Raw genomic sequence first — 22,452 nt, 5'->3', positions numbered from 1 at the left:
GCAGAGCCGCGCGCAGCCGGGCCTGCTGCGGACTGCGCAGGAGCTCGGTGGTGCGCTCGTTCTAGCTACCGGGATGTCACGGACCGGTCGGTACTGACTCCAACCCTAATAACGCTTTTTTTTTTATTATTTCCTCCAACGTCACATGATGGAGAACAAAGGGCCAAATCAGAATTTTGGCATAGTTCTTTAAATGTATAACAAATGTGGGATTTATCAAATTATGTTCACCCAAATAATAAGGAGCTGTGGTCCTGGGGCCCCTGGGCACTTGCTCGCTCTGACCAGTGGGTAATCCAGTCTTGGGTCCAGCTGTACTTCAGAATTTATTGCACATTTATGGAAGTGTATAGAAAATTACTGAACCACAAAAACATGCAAAAGAAATATTTAATACTCCGTTATACTCTATTTGTTCAATTAAAATAATGGAATAAATACCCCTTCTATATGACCTTCTATACAGACTATTTGTATAGAAATAGTATTTATAGACATACATGTTTCTGCACTGCATCTCTTGTACTCAGCATCCTTAATATATATGCATATATATGTACTGACACTACAGCTTATAACAGTTTTTTTTTTTTTACCCAGGTCAAGGCAGGGTAGGCTGTGCAGTAAAGTTCTACTTCTCTATTGCACGAATTGTAGGAAAAATTAAATTTAAGCTAATGAAATATTCTAGTATTGCAGACAGATATCAAATATGTGTGGAAAAAATCTTCAAAATCAAAAGGAGGATAAAGAGGTGGGGGGACAACTATGGCCTACATATTTACTTTGTATGTTTCTGCATTAAAACGACCCCATCACAATTATATGAACTAAAGTTCATATAATTATTTTTAAACTCTCTAAAAACATACATTTTCTTTTTATTTCTTTTAAATGTTTCTTTATTTGTTTATTTAATGTTTTTTTATTTCCATTTTGGGTAGCCTACTTGCTGTGCATCAAAACGAGCGCACCGCATCTAGACGAAACCACCCTGAGCCAGACCCTAAAAAAAAAAAAAAAGAGCTTGGAGAGGGACGAGAACAACAAGCCTTTATTCCCGAATTACCATCGAATCACGAAAATAAGTAAATCACATTACGGTAAGAAATAAACGCTAATTCAATCAAGTTTAATAGTGGTTATGTAAATTTATCTGGGTGCGCTCGACGAGAGAACAAGGCAGCACACATGTCCGTTATATTGTTATTATAGTGCTAATGTTTACCTAAGCTAATGTGGTGGATAATAATGATGCGAGGTCAATGTTTTAGACATAAAACTGGTATTTTATCGTTTACTCATAGTGACTATGGCTTCCTGTTAAGTTGAAATAAATACTGTCGATGTTTAATGACCAAATGATGAGAGAACAATGACGACAGTGCTCTAAATGAATTTACCGCACAACTGCATTAGGATACTTTAAAGGACTGAATAAGAGTCCTGCAGCTATATAGCCCAGCTAATATCTTATTGAAATACTTATGGGTATATTTCTAATTAGATTATTAACCTGTTAAGTGAAATGTTACACTACCTTGTACGTCATACACAGCAATGCTTGTTTTATAATGCTTCATTTGTTAATGAGCTTTGCTCTAACACACTTCTCACTTCTCTAGGGCCACAATGGGGAGGTTTTGTCATAAGCTGTTTGTGTCCCTTCTTGTTCTGTCTCTTCTGAACACTGAGTCGACATGGGCTAAAAGAGGTAGCAGCAGCAGCAGCAGCAGCAAGAAAACGACTGGCAGCAAGAGTGGAACACAATCAAAACCTTCCAGCTCTCAGCCCGGAAACTATCCCCGACAGCCACAGAGTCCTAATAGAAACCCCAATCCTTATCCTCCAGGTGGGAGTTATCCTTATCCAGGAACAGGTAACACTAATCAAGGAGGGTATCCCAGACAAAACCCACCAAGTTATCCAGGCGCTGGTAGTAATCCTAACCAGTATCCTGGTAGAGCCAATCCTGGAGGTTATCCAAACCAGAACCCTGCAGGTGGATATCCTCCTGCAGGCGGCTACCCAGCTGCTGGAGGTAATCCTAACCAATACCCACCTGCAGGCGGCTACCCAGCAGCAGGCGGTTATCCCAACCAATATCCAGGCAGAGGAGGTACCAACCAAGGAGGATACAACCAGTACCCCGCTGCAGGAGGAAACCCTGCTGCAGGAGGTTATCCTGCTGCAGGAGGTTATCCTGCTGCAGGAGGTTATCCTAACCAGAGTCCAGGAAGGAATTATCCTAATCAGTATCCAGCAGGTGGCTACCCAGGTGCAGGTAGCTACCCAGCTGGAGGAAGCTACCCAGCTGGAGGAAGCTATCCTAACCAAAGCCCAGGCAGAGGAGGTTACCCTTACCAGTATCCAGCAGGCGGTTACCCTGTCAGAGGGGGAAATACAGGACAGGGTTGGGGGGTGCCTGGTGCAAATCCAGGGGGTTACCCCGGTGGAGCGATGGGTGGTTACCCCAACTGGAACCCAAATAATAAGATCCTCAGTCCTCGCTATGGTGGAGGAAGCTATGGATACGGTGGCTATGGCATGGGAGGTTCTCCTTTCTCTCGTTCTGTGCAGAGTATGGGATACCAGCCCAAATCTTCAGGGTTTGCCAAAAAAGCAATGATGGCAGCAGGTGTTGGTGCTTTGGCTGGAATGGCTGTTGGATATGGAATCGGGCGCTTCCCTCGACCTCATTTTAATTTCCGAAACCCTGAAGAAGAGTACTATTACAACAACTACATGTACCAGCGTTACGGCTCTCGCTCCACAGATCAGAAAGACTATGGCCGTGATTATGTCTACAAGCCTCCACCACGGGCAGAATCTTATGATGACTTCATGCGTCGCTGCATGAATTCGACTGACCCTAAAGATAAGGGCAGCAGCTCCAACGTGCCTACAGGTGGAGTTGGTGGGGAGGATGATGACGACACGGTCACCATTGAGGAGATTGGATACCCAGCACTAATTGATCAAATAAAGACCCGTCGCTGTGTTGAAGAGTACATGGTGTACTCTGAGCGCTTTCTGCAGGAACGAAAAGCTGAGCCACAATCCCAGCCCAACCACAGTAGCCCCATGAGCTCTGGGGGGTTTCAGTTTTTCACTTCCTTCCTTATGCTAGTATCCAGTATGTTCCTGCTCCAGTAAGAACAATCAATCTTCCTTTTATCCTAGCCCAAATGGGTTGCTACATCCTCTATATAAACTCCACACCCACATACAGTACTGCTAATGTGCATCACTGCTTACAGGTCATATTTAGTCTCTCATATAGTATTGCAAGAGAAAACTAGCAAGACAACAACATGTTGATGTATATTGTAACTAAACGAGCATGAGTTAACCATATTACAGTTATATCATCAGGTTTGTCTTGTGTAAACTATACTAATTTATACATGTTATGTTATTCAAGAATGAATTATTTTGCACTTTCTACTCCATTTTTAAGCACTGAATACAGTGGAAAGAGATTCAGGGCACTTTAGTTTTTGTGTCAGTTTTTAATGAAATACTTCTGCTACTGTGTAAAATAGGAATGCAACATTAAGAGTTTTATATATGTAAAGAAACATTTATTGTTTATTGATCCTTTAATCAGTAGAGAAGAATTCAACAGACTACTAGTTGTTTAACACATGAGAATACTCAGACACAACTTTCCACATGATTTAATCTGGCAAATGTTGCAGGCCATCTGTGTCTGACGCAAGGACTTCCTTACCCTGACAAATGTTTTTTTATGCCTCAGTAAACAGTTTCACACCTATGTGACAAAACCCAAAATAACCTTCTCTCGCACTATCTTGTTCAGCTGTCTGCGAAATGATTGATGGCATGTAATAGCTCCTGACATAAAGGAGCCACCAGTCTACATGTGTCCTTTGATGTTCAGCATTAGCGCTGTTGCTACTTTGCCTGCAGCTTTTGAGAACAATTGGTGCATTTGTTGATAATAGCGCCACATGCTTTTAGTCTGTGCCCTGCTCGTCTGATGGAAAGTGTTATGTCATCAGGGTTTTGAACAGATGAGGCTCACAGCAACTCAAGATTTTCAATATACTCCAGCAAGTGTATTTATGTACCCATTCTCCTCATGTCCAGTGTGAGTCGAGATTAACTGGAAGCACTGGCACTGGCTTAAAGTTGCCTGGAAATGGTAGAAGCTACAGTAAATGTTCTTCAGTCTCACATTGCACATGAATACAATGCTGTCTCGGTTTGTTCTCGGGCTGTTTCCAGGCATGCTTTAAGTTTCCAGAGGCACTGGAACCTTCCAGACTTTCCAGACCTCAGATTGTCAGTATAGCACTGAGTCTCTCTAATCACCTTCCTGTCCATATTCTTGTTTGCATTTCCCAAAGCCTCCCTATAGCTGTCCTTATGTGTGTCACTTCAGTAATGAAAATTTGTCTTCCTTTTTGACAGTTGCAGTTAGTGAAATATATTGCTCTTTTAGTATTATTATTATTATTATTATTGTTTTATTATTATTATTATTTTTATTGTCCGATTCCTGGTTCCTCATGGCCACGTGTGGAGATGTCCTTGGACAAGACACCAAAACTTTACAGTACTGCCGTCGTCTACTGCAGCTGTCCTAGCAACAATTACCCCAAGGGGATCAATAAAATATTTGATTATTAACTGTGGAAAATGCTGTACAAAGTCAGTTTGCAGGCTGTCATTGATGCTATTTTTTAAAGGATTTCACTCAAGGAAATGTTCAGTTACTGCTGTTAATTTTAGCCTAGTATGTGACCAAGTACTGCTATATTCAGTAAAGTCTGTATTTTGTAATGTTCTTGCTAAGTTCTTGCGCACACAGAATATTTAACGTGCATTTATTTATGGCAGTAATGCTGTATTTTGTTCTCATCCAGTCAGTTTTCACATTTCTGATGTTGTTTTAATCCCCCAGTTAATGTTTTGTCATACTAGAACCAAGCATTTTCTTTTGTTGCTTCTAATTATAATTTTCAATTATAATTATGATTAATATGATTAAAAAAACAAAACAGTTTGAAATGTCAATATGATCTAGGCTGTAAACTGTCTGTAAAGTGCACTTACTTCCCTCTGGAACTGCATCATTGGGTCAATCTTTGGGTTCTGACCTACAGTTGTAGACGTTTTCATTACTCAGAAAGTTATATGTTTATTATAGTTTAATATAATTTGTCATGGATAGGTATGTGTGTTTATGTCTTAAATAAAATAAAAAGTTAAATCATGGTTTCTCTGCTTGAATTATACAAGTTGATCACACTCATAGCTTAGTGTAGTAGAGTGTATGGGTTGGTTCTGGCTCGTGGCTGCCTAAAGAGAGAGCCAGGAGGGAGAACACGGAAACCTGAGTGTAGGACATGGGAGCTGTCAGACAGGATCAACTGCACTTTGTTCTATAGCTGCTTCTCAAGGAGGTCAAAAAGGCTGCAAACAGTAACCATACTATTTAATGAACTTTTAATGCTAAGTAGTCTCAAATCCAACTAACAACCTTACTGATAGGTGGGGTTGGGTGAAATTAAGGACTGCTGTGGTGGCATCCTGCATCCTCTACTGGTTCAAGAGGCAAACAGTCCACAAGGAGATCTGTGTATATTAATTTGTGCTTTCTAATTAATGTCTCAAACTATTTCATAACCAGTGAGGTTAATGATAGAGACCTGTAATGTTTCCTTAGTTTTGTCTTCCTCTGCTGGTTGAAGGACAGATTGACATTGTTAAAACGTGACCAAGCTGCTCACCACAATTCCTGAGTTATGCTATTGATGTCATCAGGACCAGGACTCGATTCATGTTTTCAGTAATTATATGTCTGCAAAACCTGCTGCTAATCAAAGACTGGGATTTTTTGAAGCAGTCATTTCCTTACTTAAGTCATCAACAAAATCTGGAATAACATTTATGGAGCCCCAGGTCAGTATAAAAGTGATGTACTTTACATTTAGGTTCTTGTAGTTCCGCAGTCAATCATCATTTTGATTAATCAAGTTTATGTTGTTCTGCTGTTAGAGACTTTGTGTTGTGAATACTGTATTTCAACAGCTGCTGGGAGGAGATGTAGATTATATTATATGTAATACTGGAATTTTCTAAAATTATTGGGTGTAGTTACTAAAATCCCCGAAGTTCTGGGAAAAATACCAACATGACCTAAAAAGATCGGGTCCTGAAGTTACACTGTTATTGATATGATATAGTACCACATTGAACCACAAGGACAAATACTTTGTTCAAATTAGCTTTTATTTTATTTAATTTCATGACTTAACCCAGTGAACAGAGCTTGGATTAAATGCCCTTTATCCAGGCTGCCATAAGGAAAGACACCACATTTCCAAAAGTCAGGAAGATGTTACTTGTAGGAGCAGGAGCAGCCGCCTTAACAAAGGTTCTCCACAGAGACTGGCTGCGATTTGCTCTGCCTTCATTGTAGTAATGCTGTTGATCTTCCTCATGGGGGGCTGTCTTGTGGTCATGATGATTCCTAGAGCCATGTTTCGGTCTACCCAGGAACCCCAGCCCGTACCCAGTGCCTGTGCCTCCCAGCACACCAGCTGCTGCGGCTCCTGCCCACTTCAGGCCCTGCTTGGAGAGACCTTGGCTCTGGGAGGGAGGTGCTTTGCCGCTATCGCCTTTTCCTCGACTTTTAAAGCCATAACCACGCTTACTGGCTGCATACTGTGCACCTGGACACAGCGCTGCCATAAGCAACAAGCAAACCCACAGTGAGAGAAGCTTCGGACACATCGTTGAAGATCTTCACCCTGCAAAAACACATTTATCAGAGGAGGAAGAAGTTCTGTGCTGAGAAATGACACAGTAGCAACACCACATTGTAGAACTACTATTAATGACGATATTAATGAATTATAATCATTGATACATTCATGTTTATAGCACTCTGACATTGCATTTGTGACTAATAAACAGCAGACATGTGAAGGGAGGGTTTCGTGAATAAATATTTTACTAAAACTGGTGAAATTACCATGACTATGACTGTATCCTTTCATTTTATTTATTTGAGAAACACAGAGAGGAGTTCAGCATCTGTCATTCACACCGACTTTAAAGCTACTGATTTTGTGCACTACACAGTGTGCACAGTCACACGCTCACCACTAACACAACAGACACCCAGAATGATCCACATGCTCTGTCAACACTGGCATTCTGTGTATGAAGCTGTTTTCTTTCTTCTTTGATCTATTTGTTTTTGCTGTGGCCGATTAGCAGCACACAGTTCAATATTTCTATAAAAAACAGTGATGTTGTAGTACTGAAAACATAGATTCATAACACAGATTTGCATCATGGGAAACACTTGGATCAAAATCATTCAATCATTCATTCATAAAGTTTAGAGCTAGCAGGTGAAACGTGTCTCTAAACAATATTGCAGGTAATCACAGAAAAAGATTATTAATTAAAGATATTTATTTACCTTGCTGAGAGGTTGTGATGCTGGAGCAGCAGGTCCTTAGTTAGTTTGCAGTATCATTTCCACTCAACAGGGCCCCCACCACCTCCCAAAAACAAATACTGCTTTGCTATTGGTTCTAAATCAGTGATACAGTCCTGTTTCAATTACTTTTGCTGATGGGGGCTTTTCTCATACAGTTGTTACACATTACTCAGCAAATGCAAGGCTAATGCAAAAATCCCAGATGAGTTTATGGAGCAGCTGTCCCCTGTATTTTTGTACTAATTTTATTCACTGAAGAAGAGTTTTAGTTATTTGTTTCTATCTAAATAGTAAGAAATGGGGACAATTGAGCACATTAAGATCAACATGAGACACGTTTCAGACTCGCTGATTAATTCTGTGTGGAGATGTATATTAAGAAAAGAAGATCTTTATTGAGTTAACAGTTGTTCAAAGTAGATATTTATTCTGTTCAGCATCGTTTTCAGTCAACATGACAATGACTAGACATCACAGTTGCACAAAAATCTGAAGAACCTAGAAACATAATTATTTTCTTTACAGTATAATACAGTAACAAAGTCTCATCTCACTTATGCCCAAGTCTCAAAGGTCACAACAATAAAAGACCTTGTTTGTGCTCAGTTCGGTTTGCATCACATGCTTCTAAATGCTGAGACAACACTCATGCTCACCTGACAGTGGTGATGAATTTTCACATTTCCTTCGTGCGCAAAAAAGAAATGAAAATGTTGTGCAAAGAAACATGCAAAATTGATGTGGTGAACTCTCTGCACATTTCTCTGCATAGAACAGTCAACAGTAAATGGCAAAATAATGGTGTTCGCCATATAAATAAGTTGCATGATCCAGATTTTCTTTTTCAGGATAAATGAAGTTACAGTTGCAGATGAAACTGTGCAGCACCCATTTAAAGGAACTAGATGACATTCTCAAAGAGCTGCATGGAAGCCATTATATTTTCATCCTGTTGAGAAAAGAACAAAAGATGCAAGATGTGAAATAGATTCGGTGCTGTTGTGCACAAAGTTAAATAACCATGTGGTAAAAATAGTGATGAAAGGTTTACCTTTTGGCAGGTTTCTATGAATTCATCTAAAGTCACCACACCATCTCTGTTACGATCCATTTTCTAAAACATAACATGTACAGGAGAGTGACTTGTCATATTTAGTCAAATAAGAAATCACTATATCATTTCATCATTTGCTAGTCAAGGAACACATTTCTAAAAATTAATATTTACCCTAGATTTATTTAATATTAATGTTATAATATATTAATATTTACCCTATATTATATATAAGTAAAAAGTGTGTATCATAAGGAATGTGTGAACTTTATATCACACTCCTTTTAGAGTGTGAATGTGAATACATAGATTTATGCATGAAAAATACCGCAGTATCTACAGCGACACACAGTGTAGTCTTGGTTGAGCACATATCTGGATGCAATGATATGAATCTATCTTGGTGCTAAATGTTATATTTTGAGGTTTAATGGCTACAGAGATCACACACCTGGAAGAATTTCTCCACATGCTCAAAGGGGGAGTCATCTCGCACACTGGGTGAGGTATATCTGCCCATCATGTCATAAATGGATGTCATTATTGCCAACATTTCCTGCAGGGAATAAAAAACAACAGCAATCGCTGCATTGGTCAACAGGACAACAGATTTTAGTACGTTTATTCTGATGAGAATGTTGACTGTACCTCTTTAGTAATATAACCATCCTTGTTGATATCGTACAGATTGAACGCCCATCTGAGTTTCTCTGCAACCGAGCCTCTGAGCAGCACAGATAACCCCAACACAAAGTCCTGCAAATAAATCGTTGCAACCCTCTTACAATTAAGGCTAAAAGCCAAATCTCTGTCGCACTCGATTTCAGCGGGGAAACACATGCAGGGAAACTCACCTCAAACCGGATGGAGCCATTTCTATCCATGTCAAACGCATTGAACAAGAAATGTGCATATGTGGTCGCATCTGAGGACAAACAATGGTTATACAGGGTTAACATCTAACAGAGGATGGCCGAGGTTTGTTTCAATGCACAAATAATTTGAACTTTATAATTTAACATGCTTTACCTCCTTGAGGGAAGAACTGTGAGTAAATCGTTTTGAAAGTTTCTTCATCCACAAGTCCGCTGGGACATTCCTATTAAAAGGAAAAAAATTTTTTTTTAGTGTTACTAAATGTTATTGTATTTGCAGACTGTGAAATTCCAATATTTCTATGACAATTTCTACTGAAAGAAAGTGTCAACCTCAATAAAGAGGTACATACTACACCCCAATTACACCAACAAAAAAACACTACTTAAAAAGGTGTCCAGCACAACAAGGCATCCAGTACTCCTTGTTGCATGCTTTCCTGCTGGACAGGACATGGTTAAGAATAAATAAATAAAAATATTAAAAAGGTGTTGGTGACACCTGTGTCCCTGTGGGTTCTTACGTGATATTTTTTAATGAATTAAAGCTTTTGGAGGTGTACATTATGCATTACTCTAAATATACTGTAGTTTTAATCCCAATTTATTATCAGACATGTTCAAGTCTCAGAAAACCTACTTAAACATCAGAGCTTTTGTAATGTTGTGGTTTGGGTGTGTGTGCTGCTGCTTCTTCCTATCTTCTTTAATGGCACCTTACACTAACTGTTAATGCACAATAACTTCATCTGCAGTCAGCAAAACATGTCTCACCCTTTTTCTTTTTCTTTGGACCTTATAACATCTGCTGGTGCAATGAAACCATGCTCCTGGTTTTTTCTTGCTTTTTACTGATAATTAAGTAAAAGTTATTTGTCCAATACCTACATCATGAGAACACCCCTGTGTTTTTCATGGTTTTAGCTACTGTAAATCCCTTGGTTCCAATTAAAACATATTTTATTGCTACAGCCTGAAATGCCATTTTTTAGCACTGCTAATCCTTGAATCTAAGTAACCACAAGAAGCGCAGTGGAGAAAACAAATTAACCAAAAATATATGTATGTGTATATTTTTCTCAACGCGCATCCTTTGACATTTCTTTGTTTCAAGCATTCACAGGCCAAAAGCTTTTTAAAACAATCTTTCTGAGTCTTCATCAATGAACCAAATATTATCTCTTGTGGCTGATGTAGAGAAACACCATTTCTATTATAACCACACAAATAATCTCTGCGAACGGCACGCCTAAACAATCACGTTGTTTTCATGTAATTTTCATACATTTTTGAAGCCTCGATAAAGCGACTGGAGCTCCTTCCTGGTGAACTGGGTCTGGGCTTGGAGCTGCTCAAGGCCCTCAGGTTGGTGACGCACCATGGAGAGCTCAAGGTCACTGTCAGTGCTGTCTGTCAGAGAGGAACCAGAACAATTGGGGCAGGTGGAATAAAGGCGGGAGGGATGAAAAAGAGGGAGGAAATAGAGGTAACACAAGAAAGAAAATAAAAACAGAGGGATAGGGAGGACTTGAAAATATTAGAAAATCAAACAGATGGGAGGCCAGAAATAAAATAAAAAAGACTTCACATAAATTAAAATGCTCACCATCTTTAAACAAACAAAAGTTAAATTTAAAAACAAAAATATAAAGGTTTTGAAAGAGGAATGAGAAAAGGAAATGGGTGGGAGATAAATATGAGTAAGACAAATGTACAGTATTGTAGAAAAAAGAGACAGAGGGAAAAACATAAGCAATATTTTAACAGAGACAAGGAGAAAAGTATGAGGATTGTGTAGCTTCAATAAATTTAGCATAGAAATGAAGTTGGTTCGCTGGTTAGTTTGCATTCATGTGGTCAGTTTGAATTTATCGTTGTGTAAAAAGTAAACACAGGTGGGAAACAGAGTGTTTTAAGACACAGCTTGACACAGATAGAAGAGAAATAAAGAAGAAGAAGAAAGCTGCAGGACTGTTGCACATTTAGCTTGAAATCAATACATTTCCACAGTGATGTTCATGTTTTAAAACAACATTCAGTGCATGTCGATATGCACTGCTCACTGTAGTTTTTGGTCCAGTTCATGCACTGACCATGCACTGAGCAAAATACCTCCTCCCCAATACAATTACAATGTAAGAGATGGGGGGAAGAGCATGTTTTCTTGAAAGACTGTGAAAATAGTATTTTTTTGCAGACTATATCTGCAACTACAATAAATCCTAATGTTGTCACTGGTATTCCAACAAACAAAATCAGTTAAGTTTAACAATAATTTTGTTCCATACACACATACAACAAATGAAGAAGTTGTGACCTTCGTCCCATCTTGTTATCTCCAAATGTTCTCCTTATGTCTTACCTTCCATTGACATGGGCTCCCAAATGCCAAACTGTTTGAGCACGACGATAAACAGTCCAATGACAACAGCAATGGCAATTATTTCCATGCCCTCTAGTCCCATCGTTGCAGTGCATTAGACATGACCTGTGCAAAAGTCCTTTCTAAAAAAATGATGTGTAGCTAAACTTCACAATCCAGCTTGCATGCAGCAAACATCACCTGCTGCCAATCATCTCCTCCCTCCAGCCACGTCCTCTTTATCACTGTTTTTTTTTACACGCATCAGCAAATATGCTCTCTTAAACGGAAACCCTGACTTTAACCAAACTGACTAATTAAAACAAAAATGCTACTAGACTGATGGCAGAGCATCCTCCGCTAAGCAAACAGGTCCAAACTTCATCTTGTGCTCTTGCAAAGAATAATTCCTTAATATTATCCAAAGCTATCTCCACTCGCGAATGCTCTTTCTTTGTGGCTACTCTGTGGCATTTTATATCCTGGATGCTTCATTTTAGGATCTCTCCTGCAACTCCATGAACTCAGGGGCTCTGACCGCACTCACTCCATCTTCTCTTGCTCTGTCCAGAGCTGTATGTGTGTGTTTGAGGTTGTCGAGGTGGAGGTTGTTACTGAAGGAATTTCTTTACTAATAGTCTCTGATTGACACTCTATGCTGTCTTTATTTGCTCAGTCATTTCAAGGATGCAAAGCTGTAAAACCAAGCATTGATCCACATCCGCTGATGGCTGGAATATGAACAGCACTTAGGGCAAAGTAGCCTGCCCTGCCCTGTGTGGCGCTGCTTGTGTCTACTGGGTTTATCAGTGATACACACGGTCAATAACTCAAAGCCCGTTGCGACTGTAAAACAGTGCTTTGTTTATGACATTGTAGTTAAGAATAGTAAAGTGGAACTGAATGATACACGTGCGGCGATGCTGTGCTGCACACAACAGAGGTCAGTTTGTCACTTCTGTAAAATGCTCCATGTAACAAACAGTACAAGTACAATGAAAAACTGACTTTTTCACAAGTTGTTAAGAAATAAGTGAGTTGTTGTATGATTACACTGAGCTGAAAGACAGAGAGTAAAGACCAATATGAGTGTAGTTCACAACTGATGACTCTGCACAACATAATGGACTCAGTTTGAAAGGTGGATGGAGGGCAAATCAATTGTTGAGAGGTAAAATATCGGTCTTAGAACAGACAGCGAAAGAAGGCAAGAAATGCATTTTGATGGTCAGGGGAGGAGGGTCTATGTAACTTAGAGACTCCTGATGGACTTGTCTTTAATGTACAACACAGGATTCGTTCCAAGGTGATGTGAGAGTGGCATTTCATATAATGGTGCAAACGTCTTTTGATTAAATCTATCTATTGGCAAATTTCCATAAAAGGTTGTGACTTCTAAAAAATACAATAAAAGGGAAAATAGATTGGCTCTTTATTTATCTTGCAAACGCACAAATAAAAGATTTCCAGTGTTTTTACTGATCAATATTGTATTTTTTAAATTGCAGCTGGCTGCAACACACAGAAAATGTTCGGACGCAAAATGAGATTGAAAAGTTGAAAAAATCCAAATAACACTGATCCAGATAATTACAGATTTAGCCATATTCCAAAATAATGTGCTCATCCTTTCTTTACAGTTATGAGTTTTTGCAGTATTTTTGATGTGTGGACTAATTGGACCTCACAAGACAGAAACACACACTACCATTACTCAAACATACAAAATATATGTGCTTATGTGGGAACTTGCTTGCCATAAAAATAATGCAGCATTACACTGTTTAATGCACCCTAAGTGCTGATCTCTCCCTGTTCTTCTATTAAATACAGACAAGGGTGAGGTGACTTAAGCTTGCAGTGAAGCAGACAATGCAGCCATCAGCACCGCAGGGCTGTAATGACTGCAGTGAGAGCATCATTACCACTCAGATCCTGAGTCCATCAATCTAAACTAGGTCTTATCAGAGAAGTTAAATACCATTTACCATTTACGTTCATAAGCACTTAAATAGCTCTTTCATTGTTTCATTTTTCACCTGTATATGAATGGACATCGAACAGCTTCTTTAAAAAAAACAAACACATTTGTCACTTCTGGATGAGACTTTAGTGTGAGTTTTGTGATGAACAGATGAGCGCCCTGAACTTAGAAAAAGTGCCTATTTCACGCTAAAGTTTGGAGGTAAAGTGTAGAATCTCATAAGCCAACGTGACTGTACAAATACTTCCTCTGTAGTATAACAAGTACTTTGTGATTCCAGTCAAACAGCCATTTAAAAACCTTTGTTTCAGATATCACAATAGTATCAATACTTTAGAATTGTAGGGAAGTAGGCATGTTGAGACGGTTTACAGATACCGACATACTGTTTGCTTCCGTTTCATGCCACTTTCTTTAGGAACTTTTTGTACTGTGGTGTTCATGGTTCTTAATTTCACATTTAATCTTCATTATTGGTGCAGTTATTAGATGCTGTGATGTTATTCTTCCTTGTTCATCCCAATATTGTCTGCTGTGATATGATGCTCCACATGTACTGCCAATAAGTTGCTGTTAAAGAGAACATGTTGTTACTGAACTGATTTTCATCATGCGATCCACAGCTCGCAACATTATTATTACAATTTTATTTGAATTTTTTTAAGAATGTCACTGTATACAACAGAAAACCACTCAGGATTGTCAGTGCTGTGCTTTGCATGATTTGCACTTGAATGAAAGTGAGCGAACGCTGCCATCTACCGCAGAGAGGCAGAGCTGTGTTCAGGTGCTAAAATGTTCACAGACCAGCAGATGGAGAAGTTGAGAAGATAATACGATGAGATTGGACAATGATTTAAAGTTCATAAAATGTAGTAAAGTAACTGAAGACTACTCCAGATACACCTAAAGGCCTCGTTGATTATAATTAAGACCTGTTCCTGTATCTGAATTAGGGCTGGGATTCTGTAATGTTGTAGTGTTTACACACACATTACTACAGAGGTAGATGGGGGACATTTGTTTTGCTACTGTGTTCATCAATGTCTTGTCCACATCACATGGACATCTGTATGCTGTGAAGTCAGTCTGGTTGACAACAGAAGGTCATTTAAGGAAACTGCAGAGGATTACCACTGTCTTGATCAAATTAAGAGTAAACTATTCAAACATTCAACATTCAAACATTGTTTCTACATTATTTTAAATAAGACAATTGTGTGATATTGCTCAGCAAACTGTGTCAAGTGCATGCACACAGCAGACTCACTACACTGTCTGCCTGCACAGAAAGACGATGTAAATAATTTAGATAAATCAAGAAAACTGGGGCACGTAAGGGCAGTCAGTGGAAGACACTGTGCTCTTCATCTAAAATATGGGCCACACCTCCATCTGTGATTCATAAAAACAAGACGAGGCTTTTCTTTTCTCACTAATTACTCTGATTTCAAGGTAAGTTAATTCAGTCAGTAGTCAATAAGATGTAATCATTTGTTACAATTCTTCTGAGATTACATAGTTGAAAAAATGGAAACAGCTTCGATGGGGAGGGAGAACCTCTGTATGTACGTCTACAAAGCAGAATCAGAAGTTAAAGTGAAGGTGGCAGTGAGAGAATTCATTGACTGATGAGCTGTTAAAACTAAGTGGAGAAGTCTGTGCTCTAAACACTGAACAGAAAGAAAGAAGGACGAGAACACAGATTATTATTTAGATATATAAGTTATAATTGGGGCAGATACACTGAAATTCATGTATTCTGTGGTGCAGGAGGTTGAAGCCCTGCCCTCTTCCTCCCATTTTGTTTTCTCTCCCTTCACTTCCTTCCTTTCGCTGCTGTCACACACAATCATGTAGATATTTAATATCCTTATTTGTTGCTAACAGGGTGTTAGCCTGGTGGTGGCGTCTCTTTATGTGCGTCTACCTGGCCCTTGTTGCGTGGTGCTCGCAATGATCCACTTGACAAGGCAGCACTTCATCAGAGATTTACGTGACAGCCGTGGTCTCTGCCACTTGGAGCCCTCTGTCTGTCCGCCTGGGTTTGGATCTTTCCCGTTGGCATCAGGCAGCAAACCGCCATCCACCGCCTTCTCATCGGCCTGAGATTATACAGAAAAAGAAGCTCAGTCCCTACAAGAACCTAACTGCTGGGAGAAGAAAACAAACAACCTCAACCTAGAAAAGGACGCATTCAACCCAGCTGTAATTACCTCCAGGCTATAGTTGCCTCACTCCTTTGTTTTTTTTTTAACAGCTGTTTGGTGTGTGTGCCCTGTAGCTTAAATGCTTTGCATTGAGACAGAGAGGGTGCAGTGGCTGTATTTTTACATTCAAATCAGATGTTAAAGTTTAATGTACACAGCCTCAAGAGGCTCAAACTAGAGAAACCCTACGAAGGAGGGATCCCTCTTCTAGGACAGGACCGCCTAGTAGGTATAGGTGTAGTAGATTTACATTATGAACAATGACATTAATTATAGATTATATATTATGCAGGGAATTATCATCTGATTCTGCAGTTCCTCAAGGTTAGTAAAGCCTATTCTAGTGCCTTTCAGGTCTTTGTTTTGGTTTTCTGGTCCGCCTTTATTTTTTGGTTCACTCTCACCGGTCTTGATCGTGTTGTTTTCAGAGAAAATCTTTAAAATCTTGCTGTTAACAATAATGTGACAGACAGCTGTGTGCTGTTCAGCATCAGCCACTGATGAACAGAAGTCTACATACTGACATGCTGTTGTTTCTGTACAATTACTGCCCTATAGGGCAGTATAAATTAAATCAGATTTTTAGTTATATAATTGTATAATATGACAGCATGTTCAGACTTTTAAAGCTTCATGGTATATTATGAGAATTAACCAAATTCCTGTGACAGCAGGATTAAGACACCTTCAGGTGACTAGATGAACAGATTAATTAGGCTCTCAGAAAATCTTCTGCAATCAAATTAAATACTGGATTTGTGTCAGATGTATTTGAACATTGCAGATCAGATTAGATCAGTTCATATAGTATACTGAGAGTTTTTCATATATTATACATATTAAGAAATCTTTGGGGTTTAAATGTTCTCATTTTCTGGAAAAAGACAGAGACTCAAGTAACAGGAGCACTTCTGAGAATAGGGACACACAAGCTCTTGTTTCCTGTTATTTTCCGCATCATATAACATCTTCTCATATGAGAATGGACACATTTAATCTTCCTATGGTATTTCGAATGGTTAATCAAGCCATTGCAAAGCTTTACTTTTTCACCAATAGCCCATCTACCAGTAGGGTTAGGGATGGTACTAGTATTATACTGAGGACCCTCTTGGTCCCCTATTAGAATATGAAATCATGCCAAAGCATAGGACAGGAAGAATATCGCTCAATAATTCACATTCCTTATTCTGCATCAATAAAAGATCAGTGTTGGCTGACATGGTGAGGTGAATGACTACTAAGCTTCATGCTAGACAGACTACCCAAAAGCCACAGAGACGCAAGCACACATACATAACATACTGCACCAGAGCCTGACACACAATCATACCTGAAAACTAAATATCCATCAACACAGCATGCAGTGGGCCCTTCTGCATTGTCTGATCTTTTTTTAATTCACAATTTCAGCGATTAAAAAGAGACACGCTTGACAAAGACAAAGGCATGCATGTACATATTTATTTAAACCTTAAAGTGCTTTTATTTTATAGATGAGAAAACAACAGTAATTCTAAATTATATATGATCCTTGCTAGAATTTCTGCAGCCCTAAGGTTAAGAAATCAGACAAAATGGTTTAAAAAGAAGCTGCTCAGAACATCAAAGTCTCACGAGGTCTCAGCCATACAAAGCACTACAGGACATGTGCATTACTAACGACAGAGCAGCTGTGTAGTGAGAAGTCTGAAGCTCCCTGTGATCATCCAAGTCATCATTGACACTTTGTGGGATCATCCTCCAAGATCACTTCTTTTAAAATCTGCCCAGTCAACTGTTGACTATTTTAATGACATGACAACAATCTGTTTTTTTCCTGCATCCTGGCATTCCAGTCTGGCTTCCTGCACACCTCTTTACCACCTGTGACGCTCCAAACCTGCTCTATTATCTGCTTTTATATTGCTTTTATTTTATTTATTTTACTGTTTGCCATATGGTTCAGATGCGTTGCCTCTAGTTATTGGTCAAACTCCACTGTGTGACAAAAGAAGCACATATTGTGTGTCTACCTTGAGCTCAGCATGAAACAAGGAGTGTATTAAAATTCTCATTAATGTTTTAAATTGATACTGGTGAAATGGGTTAGGGTTAGGTTACATAGAGCATGTTTTACTATACCATATTTATCTGTCAGCTTTAGTTATATTGCAAATAATTATTTGAAATACAAACAAAAACTTATAATCTAATCTAATCTAATCTAATCTAATCTGCTTAGTTAGTATTTTGAATTTGATAGTTTACTACTCTAAGTAGAAAGTGCAATGGGTCATAATAAGTTTGCTACCACAGCTACATTGCAGACACAAACAACAGTATTACTACTAAAAGATACTTCTGCATTCTAGTAGAATTTATTCCAGTAACAACTCAAATGCAGTATGTAGCAATAAATGTTACTGTACCTGCATTGCGTCTGGCTTTCTGTTGATCTTTGGCTGAAAAATCGCTTCAAACCTCCTCCGGTCGCGCTCCTCAACGACCCACAAAGCTGTAGCAGCATGCACAGAGAGAGAGAGAGAGAGAGCGAGGGAGAGAGAGAGAGAGAGAGAGAGAGAGAGCTGGTGTCTGAAGGAGCAGCAGAGCTCACAGTGTCAGATGCGGATTCATCTTATTATTCTTTTAATCATCACATCTTTGTGTTACAGGTCAACAAAAGCTCGAACCTGCAGAGAAACGATTCCGTCAGTGATCTGAAGGAGATTGGGGATCCTCAACAGATCTAGTAAAAGCACAAGTTGTGCTGAATCCTGAGCTGATCTCAACAAGTGACGAGGGAGCCAACAATTTATAGAGCCAGAGCAGGAGCGAGGTGTGAACGAGCTGTTTACATCGTGACAAATGTTATTAGAAGTGCCAGACATATTATAACCTGCAGTGATGGTGTGTGTGGGCCCAAAACTCAGACAGGCGCTAACAGTCCGACTCTCTGTGGAAATTAAAAAGGATTTCTGTGCTTCATATGGTCCGAGCAGCATTTTATAGCTCTGTGTGATGACTGCTTATAAGATCCTGCTCAGATTTAATAACGTTAATGACAAGATGTTATTATGTTTACAGTTATTCTGTGAACATCAATTTATATCATTTTTTTACCGACAATATGTGACTAGTCACTTCCGCCTAGTAGAAACATTTATACACACTTTACAGGATTAAAATGCAAGCAGTATGTTGTGTTGAAATATGTTTTTCAACACCACAAATATCAGAAACCTAAGAGTCCTTTTGTGTTGGTTGGTTAAGTTGTTCTTGCCACATGTTCTCAAGCCACAGAAATAAACCTTTTCATTAAAATTTAATAAATAGGCTTTACATACATAATGTACTGACACAACAGAATCTGAATGGCGTCAGGCTGCAATTTCATTTAGTTTGACTTTGAGTTTTGAAATTACAGCCCAGGGTGCATTTTGTACCATGCACCTGTTTCCATCTATGGTTTCACATCAACTTGAAAGGTAAATGAGTACGAGGGCAGGAAGCTGCCTCCTGTTCCTAAAATATGCTCTGACATTGCGTCTGAATCTTCTAAAGTGCCTCTTCTCAAATTCAGGGAAAGCGACGAGGAGGGGGGAGGATTTTTATTGTTGGGAGAAATATTACAAAAAGAGAGAGAAAGTCCAACAGGGACTTAGAGAAGGAGAGAAAGATGAGTGGGATGATGCATTTCAATGATTAATTACGCTTTTTCAAATCTTTTGGGCTCAATGACAGGTCTGCTTTTTCTTTTCTGCTGACAAGGAATCAACACTGGACTGAACCTGCTTGGACGTTACAGTAGCACTGAAAAATGGGTGTGCTTGTGTTTCTGCTAAGATACACCAACAATGATTGACGGCTTTTGCTCCTGTAAGTCACATGAAGAATTATGCTCATCATTTTTGCCAAATGTGTATGTCTGTGTTCTGACTCATTTCCTGCTGACATGCGATGTGACTACATAGGCTGTGAATAAAAGGGTTTATGGCTACAGTCCAGCTGTTCTGTGATGCTGGACCTTGACACAGTCGTCCTTTATGTCTTAGGCTAAATGCTAGCACCTTACTATAGTAACCAAATATTGGACAACTTAAAATTTGGAACTGCATGAAAAGTCAGATGATTGTCACTGTGAGCAGGTTTCATCTGAAACCAAAAATATCTGTGCTAAATTTCATTAATGAGTTGTCCGCATCTTTCAATTTGAAGCAAGGTGATGGACAGACGAACACTGCCCTCCCCAGAGTCATACCATCAGCGCGGGACTGTGAAAATGCATTAATCACTTTGTTAATTATGCATCATTATCTTGAGCTAGTTCTCAGTTATTAGAGCACACCTTACTTAAAAATGTTTAATACCTTTCACACTGTTACCGTCATCATCAGAGAGCAGGAGAAATTAAATATTTTCATACTGTCTGTCCTTGCTTTTTATCTTCCTACAGGTCTGCCTTACTCCTGCAGACACTGAACTTATTTTTAGCCTTGCAACTTCCAGAGAGGCTCCAGTTTCCCCGGTGGCTTACACATCAGCGCAGGGTTTAATTGAGGGTGTGTGTTCAGTGCAGATGTACCCTCTCTCTGTGTGTGTGTGTGTGTGTGTGTGTGTGTGTGTGTGTGTGTGTGTGTGTGTGTGTGTGTGTGTGTGTGTGTGTGTGTGTGAGAGTTTCTTTTATTTTCTCTTTCCTCATAAATGTTGCATTTTTTTTCTTCAGACTTTGCCACAGACACTCACATGGGTGGCTGCACATATTTGTGCACACATTAACAGATTGTCTCCAACTGTGCCACGAATACTCACTGTGCTGCTACTGCATGATAACATGACTTTTACAATGAAATGTAACGTTAGAATCTATTTAAAAGCTTGGAGAGTTGACATATTCATAGGTAAAATAACTGGACTGTACACTAGGATTTGATTCTGGTGATGTGAAACAACCTTAAAACAAAAGGGACACGTGAAGTTTGTTGTTGTTTACACTGTGTTGTTATAACTTGATAACTTATAACTTAAAGGTCCAAACATATGATAAAAAACAGAGCACCCAAAATAGAAATCTCCACAGCTTTCTTAATAAATAAAACTGTACAATAAAATATTGAGGCTGAGTATTTACAATAAGATATCATAATCTTTTTTTAGTGGCAGTCTATGAAAATAACAGCAGGGGATTAGTGAGGGAGGCCACCAAGACACCCGTGACTCTTCTGAAGGAGTCTCAAGGTTCAGCGCCTGAGATGGGAAAGGCTGTACATATCGCAACTATTGTCTGGGTTCTTCACCAGTTAATCACTTTACAGGAAAGAGACAAAGAGAAAAATATTATTTATGTATTAATGCTCAGCTAGAGTTTGCCAGAAGACATGCGGGAGACTCCGAAGTCACCTGGAATAAGGTTGGATGGTCTGATGAGACCACATTGACCTCAGACACTGTCAAGAGGCAACTGATGCTATTTGTACAGTCTCTAGTGCATTTCAATGTAGAAAAAATAAAAAAAATGAAAACTTCCAAGGCAGTGAACACTTTTTATAGGCACAATGGAAGCAATTATTAGCCTTTTTCGGCTTCCAGAAAAGCATTTCCTAGAATCTTCTTCCTCCTCCTTTCTCTGCCTCCGAGCACAGCTGCTATCAATTCATCTCCAGCACTGTGATTCAAATGGGAATAAAAAGCAAAAACTGCTGTTGTGTTTTTCTGATATTGCTTTAGACACATTTTAGTTCATTAAGTATATAGTGGATGTTCTTGACTTCCATTCATCACATATAGACAGTTTCCAATGTAATGATCTAACTGAACTGGATGTGATGTTGATGAACATGTAGTTTATTATAATCTTTTTAACTTCTACCACACTCCCACTCAACTTTTTATTGACCCAGGAGGTTTACAGGAACCATACTGCCAGAGCATTTTAACATTTTAATTAACTCAACAACACTAATCTGTCCCCTGTGTTAATTATGTATGTTCAGCTCTAAAGATGCCGTCCTGGTCATTTTTTTATCAGGGACCACTGAAGGTTACAGGTTAATTACACCGTGTCCATCACTTATTTCCAAAGTCCTTAGTAAATGTGAATTACAGCAGTTAAAGGTTTTCTATTCTGTGCTTCTTCTTGTCTATATTTTCAAGTCATAGTTATGCACATCATAATGACTTGCTCATTCAAATACTTATTTTTCTTTAAATAAATTATATAAATAAAATAAATAATTGATTATGCTTTTTTTAATAGTATAATAGTAATACACCTCGTACAGTTACTTAACATGATTCAGTTTATTAATTTTGCTCATGAAAATGCAGTGACTACATGTACACAATACACGTACTGTACTGTATATGCAAACACATGCATCTACAGTACATATACTTTGAATTTAAAGTGACACGTGTTACTTTTACACATCAGTGGTAAATGTTTTGTCGCTGTACAACAAAGCTCCCTATTCTCAGAGCAGACATGCTGCTCTGCTACCAGCAC

The 22,452-nt window shown here is 38.9% G+C and overlaps 2 protein-coding genes across 2 annotated transcripts; one reads left to right on the top strand and one right to left on the bottom strand.

Moving 5' to 3' along the window:
• Positions 1-967: 967 nt before the first annotated feature.
• LOC113147934 (calcium-binding protein P-like) lies at positions 968-4,537 on the top strand. Its single transcript, XM_026339273.1, has 2 exons — positions 968-1,103; positions 1,626-4,537. Exon 2 carries the CDS (start codon positions 1,633-1,635, stop codon positions 3,154-3,156), a length of 1,524 nt encoding a protein of 507 aa, XP_026195058.1. The 5' UTR covers positions 968-1,103; positions 1,626-1,632; the 3' UTR covers positions 3,157-4,537.
• A 3,821-nt stretch (positions 4,538-8,358) lies between these two features.
• On the bottom strand, positions 8,359-11,877 carry LOC113147937 (calsenilin-like). Its single transcript, XM_026339277.1, has 8 exons — positions 11,775-11,877; positions 10,698-10,822; positions 9,567-9,636; positions 9,392-9,462; positions 9,186-9,293; positions 8,989-9,093; positions 8,535-8,597; positions 8,359-8,432 (listed from the first exon to the last, which is right to left on the bottom strand). The coding sequence occupies exons 1-8, from the start codon at positions 11,875-11,877 to the stop codon at positions 8,385-8,387; spliced, it is 693 nt and encodes a 230-aa protein (XP_026195062.1). The 3' UTR covers positions 8,359-8,384.
• Positions 11,878-22,452: the final 10,575 nt, after the last annotated feature.

The sequence above is a fragment of the Anabas testudineus genome, chromosome 22 (assembly GCF_900324465.2).
Source record: "Anabas testudineus chromosome 22, fAnaTes1.2, whole genome shotgun sequence".
Classification (NCBI taxonomy): Eukaryota; Metazoa; Chordata; class Actinopteri; order Anabantiformes; family Anabantidae; genus Anabas; species Anabas testudineus.
This window is presented reverse-complemented; position numbering and strand designations above follow the sequence as displayed.

Bases quoted from the DNA above. Each gene is read 5' to 3' on its own strand.
- LOC113147934 (XM_026339273.1), top strand. From the start codon at position 1,633: ATGGGGAGGTTTTGTCATAAGCTGTTTGTGTCCCTTCTTGTTCTGTCT.
- LOC113147937 (XM_026339277.1), bottom strand. From the start codon at position 11,877: ATGGGACTAGAGGGCATGGAAATAATTGCCATTGCTGTTGTCATTGGA. The intron at 9,637-10,697 runs GTATGAAAATTA...TCCTTTTAATAG, and splicing joins TTTATCGAGGCTTCAAAAAT to GAATGTCCCAGCGGACTTGT. The intron at 9,294-9,391 runs GTGAGTTTCCCT...ATTTATTTGCAG, and splicing joins ATGGCTCCATCCGGTTTGAG to GACTTTGTGTTGGGGTTATC.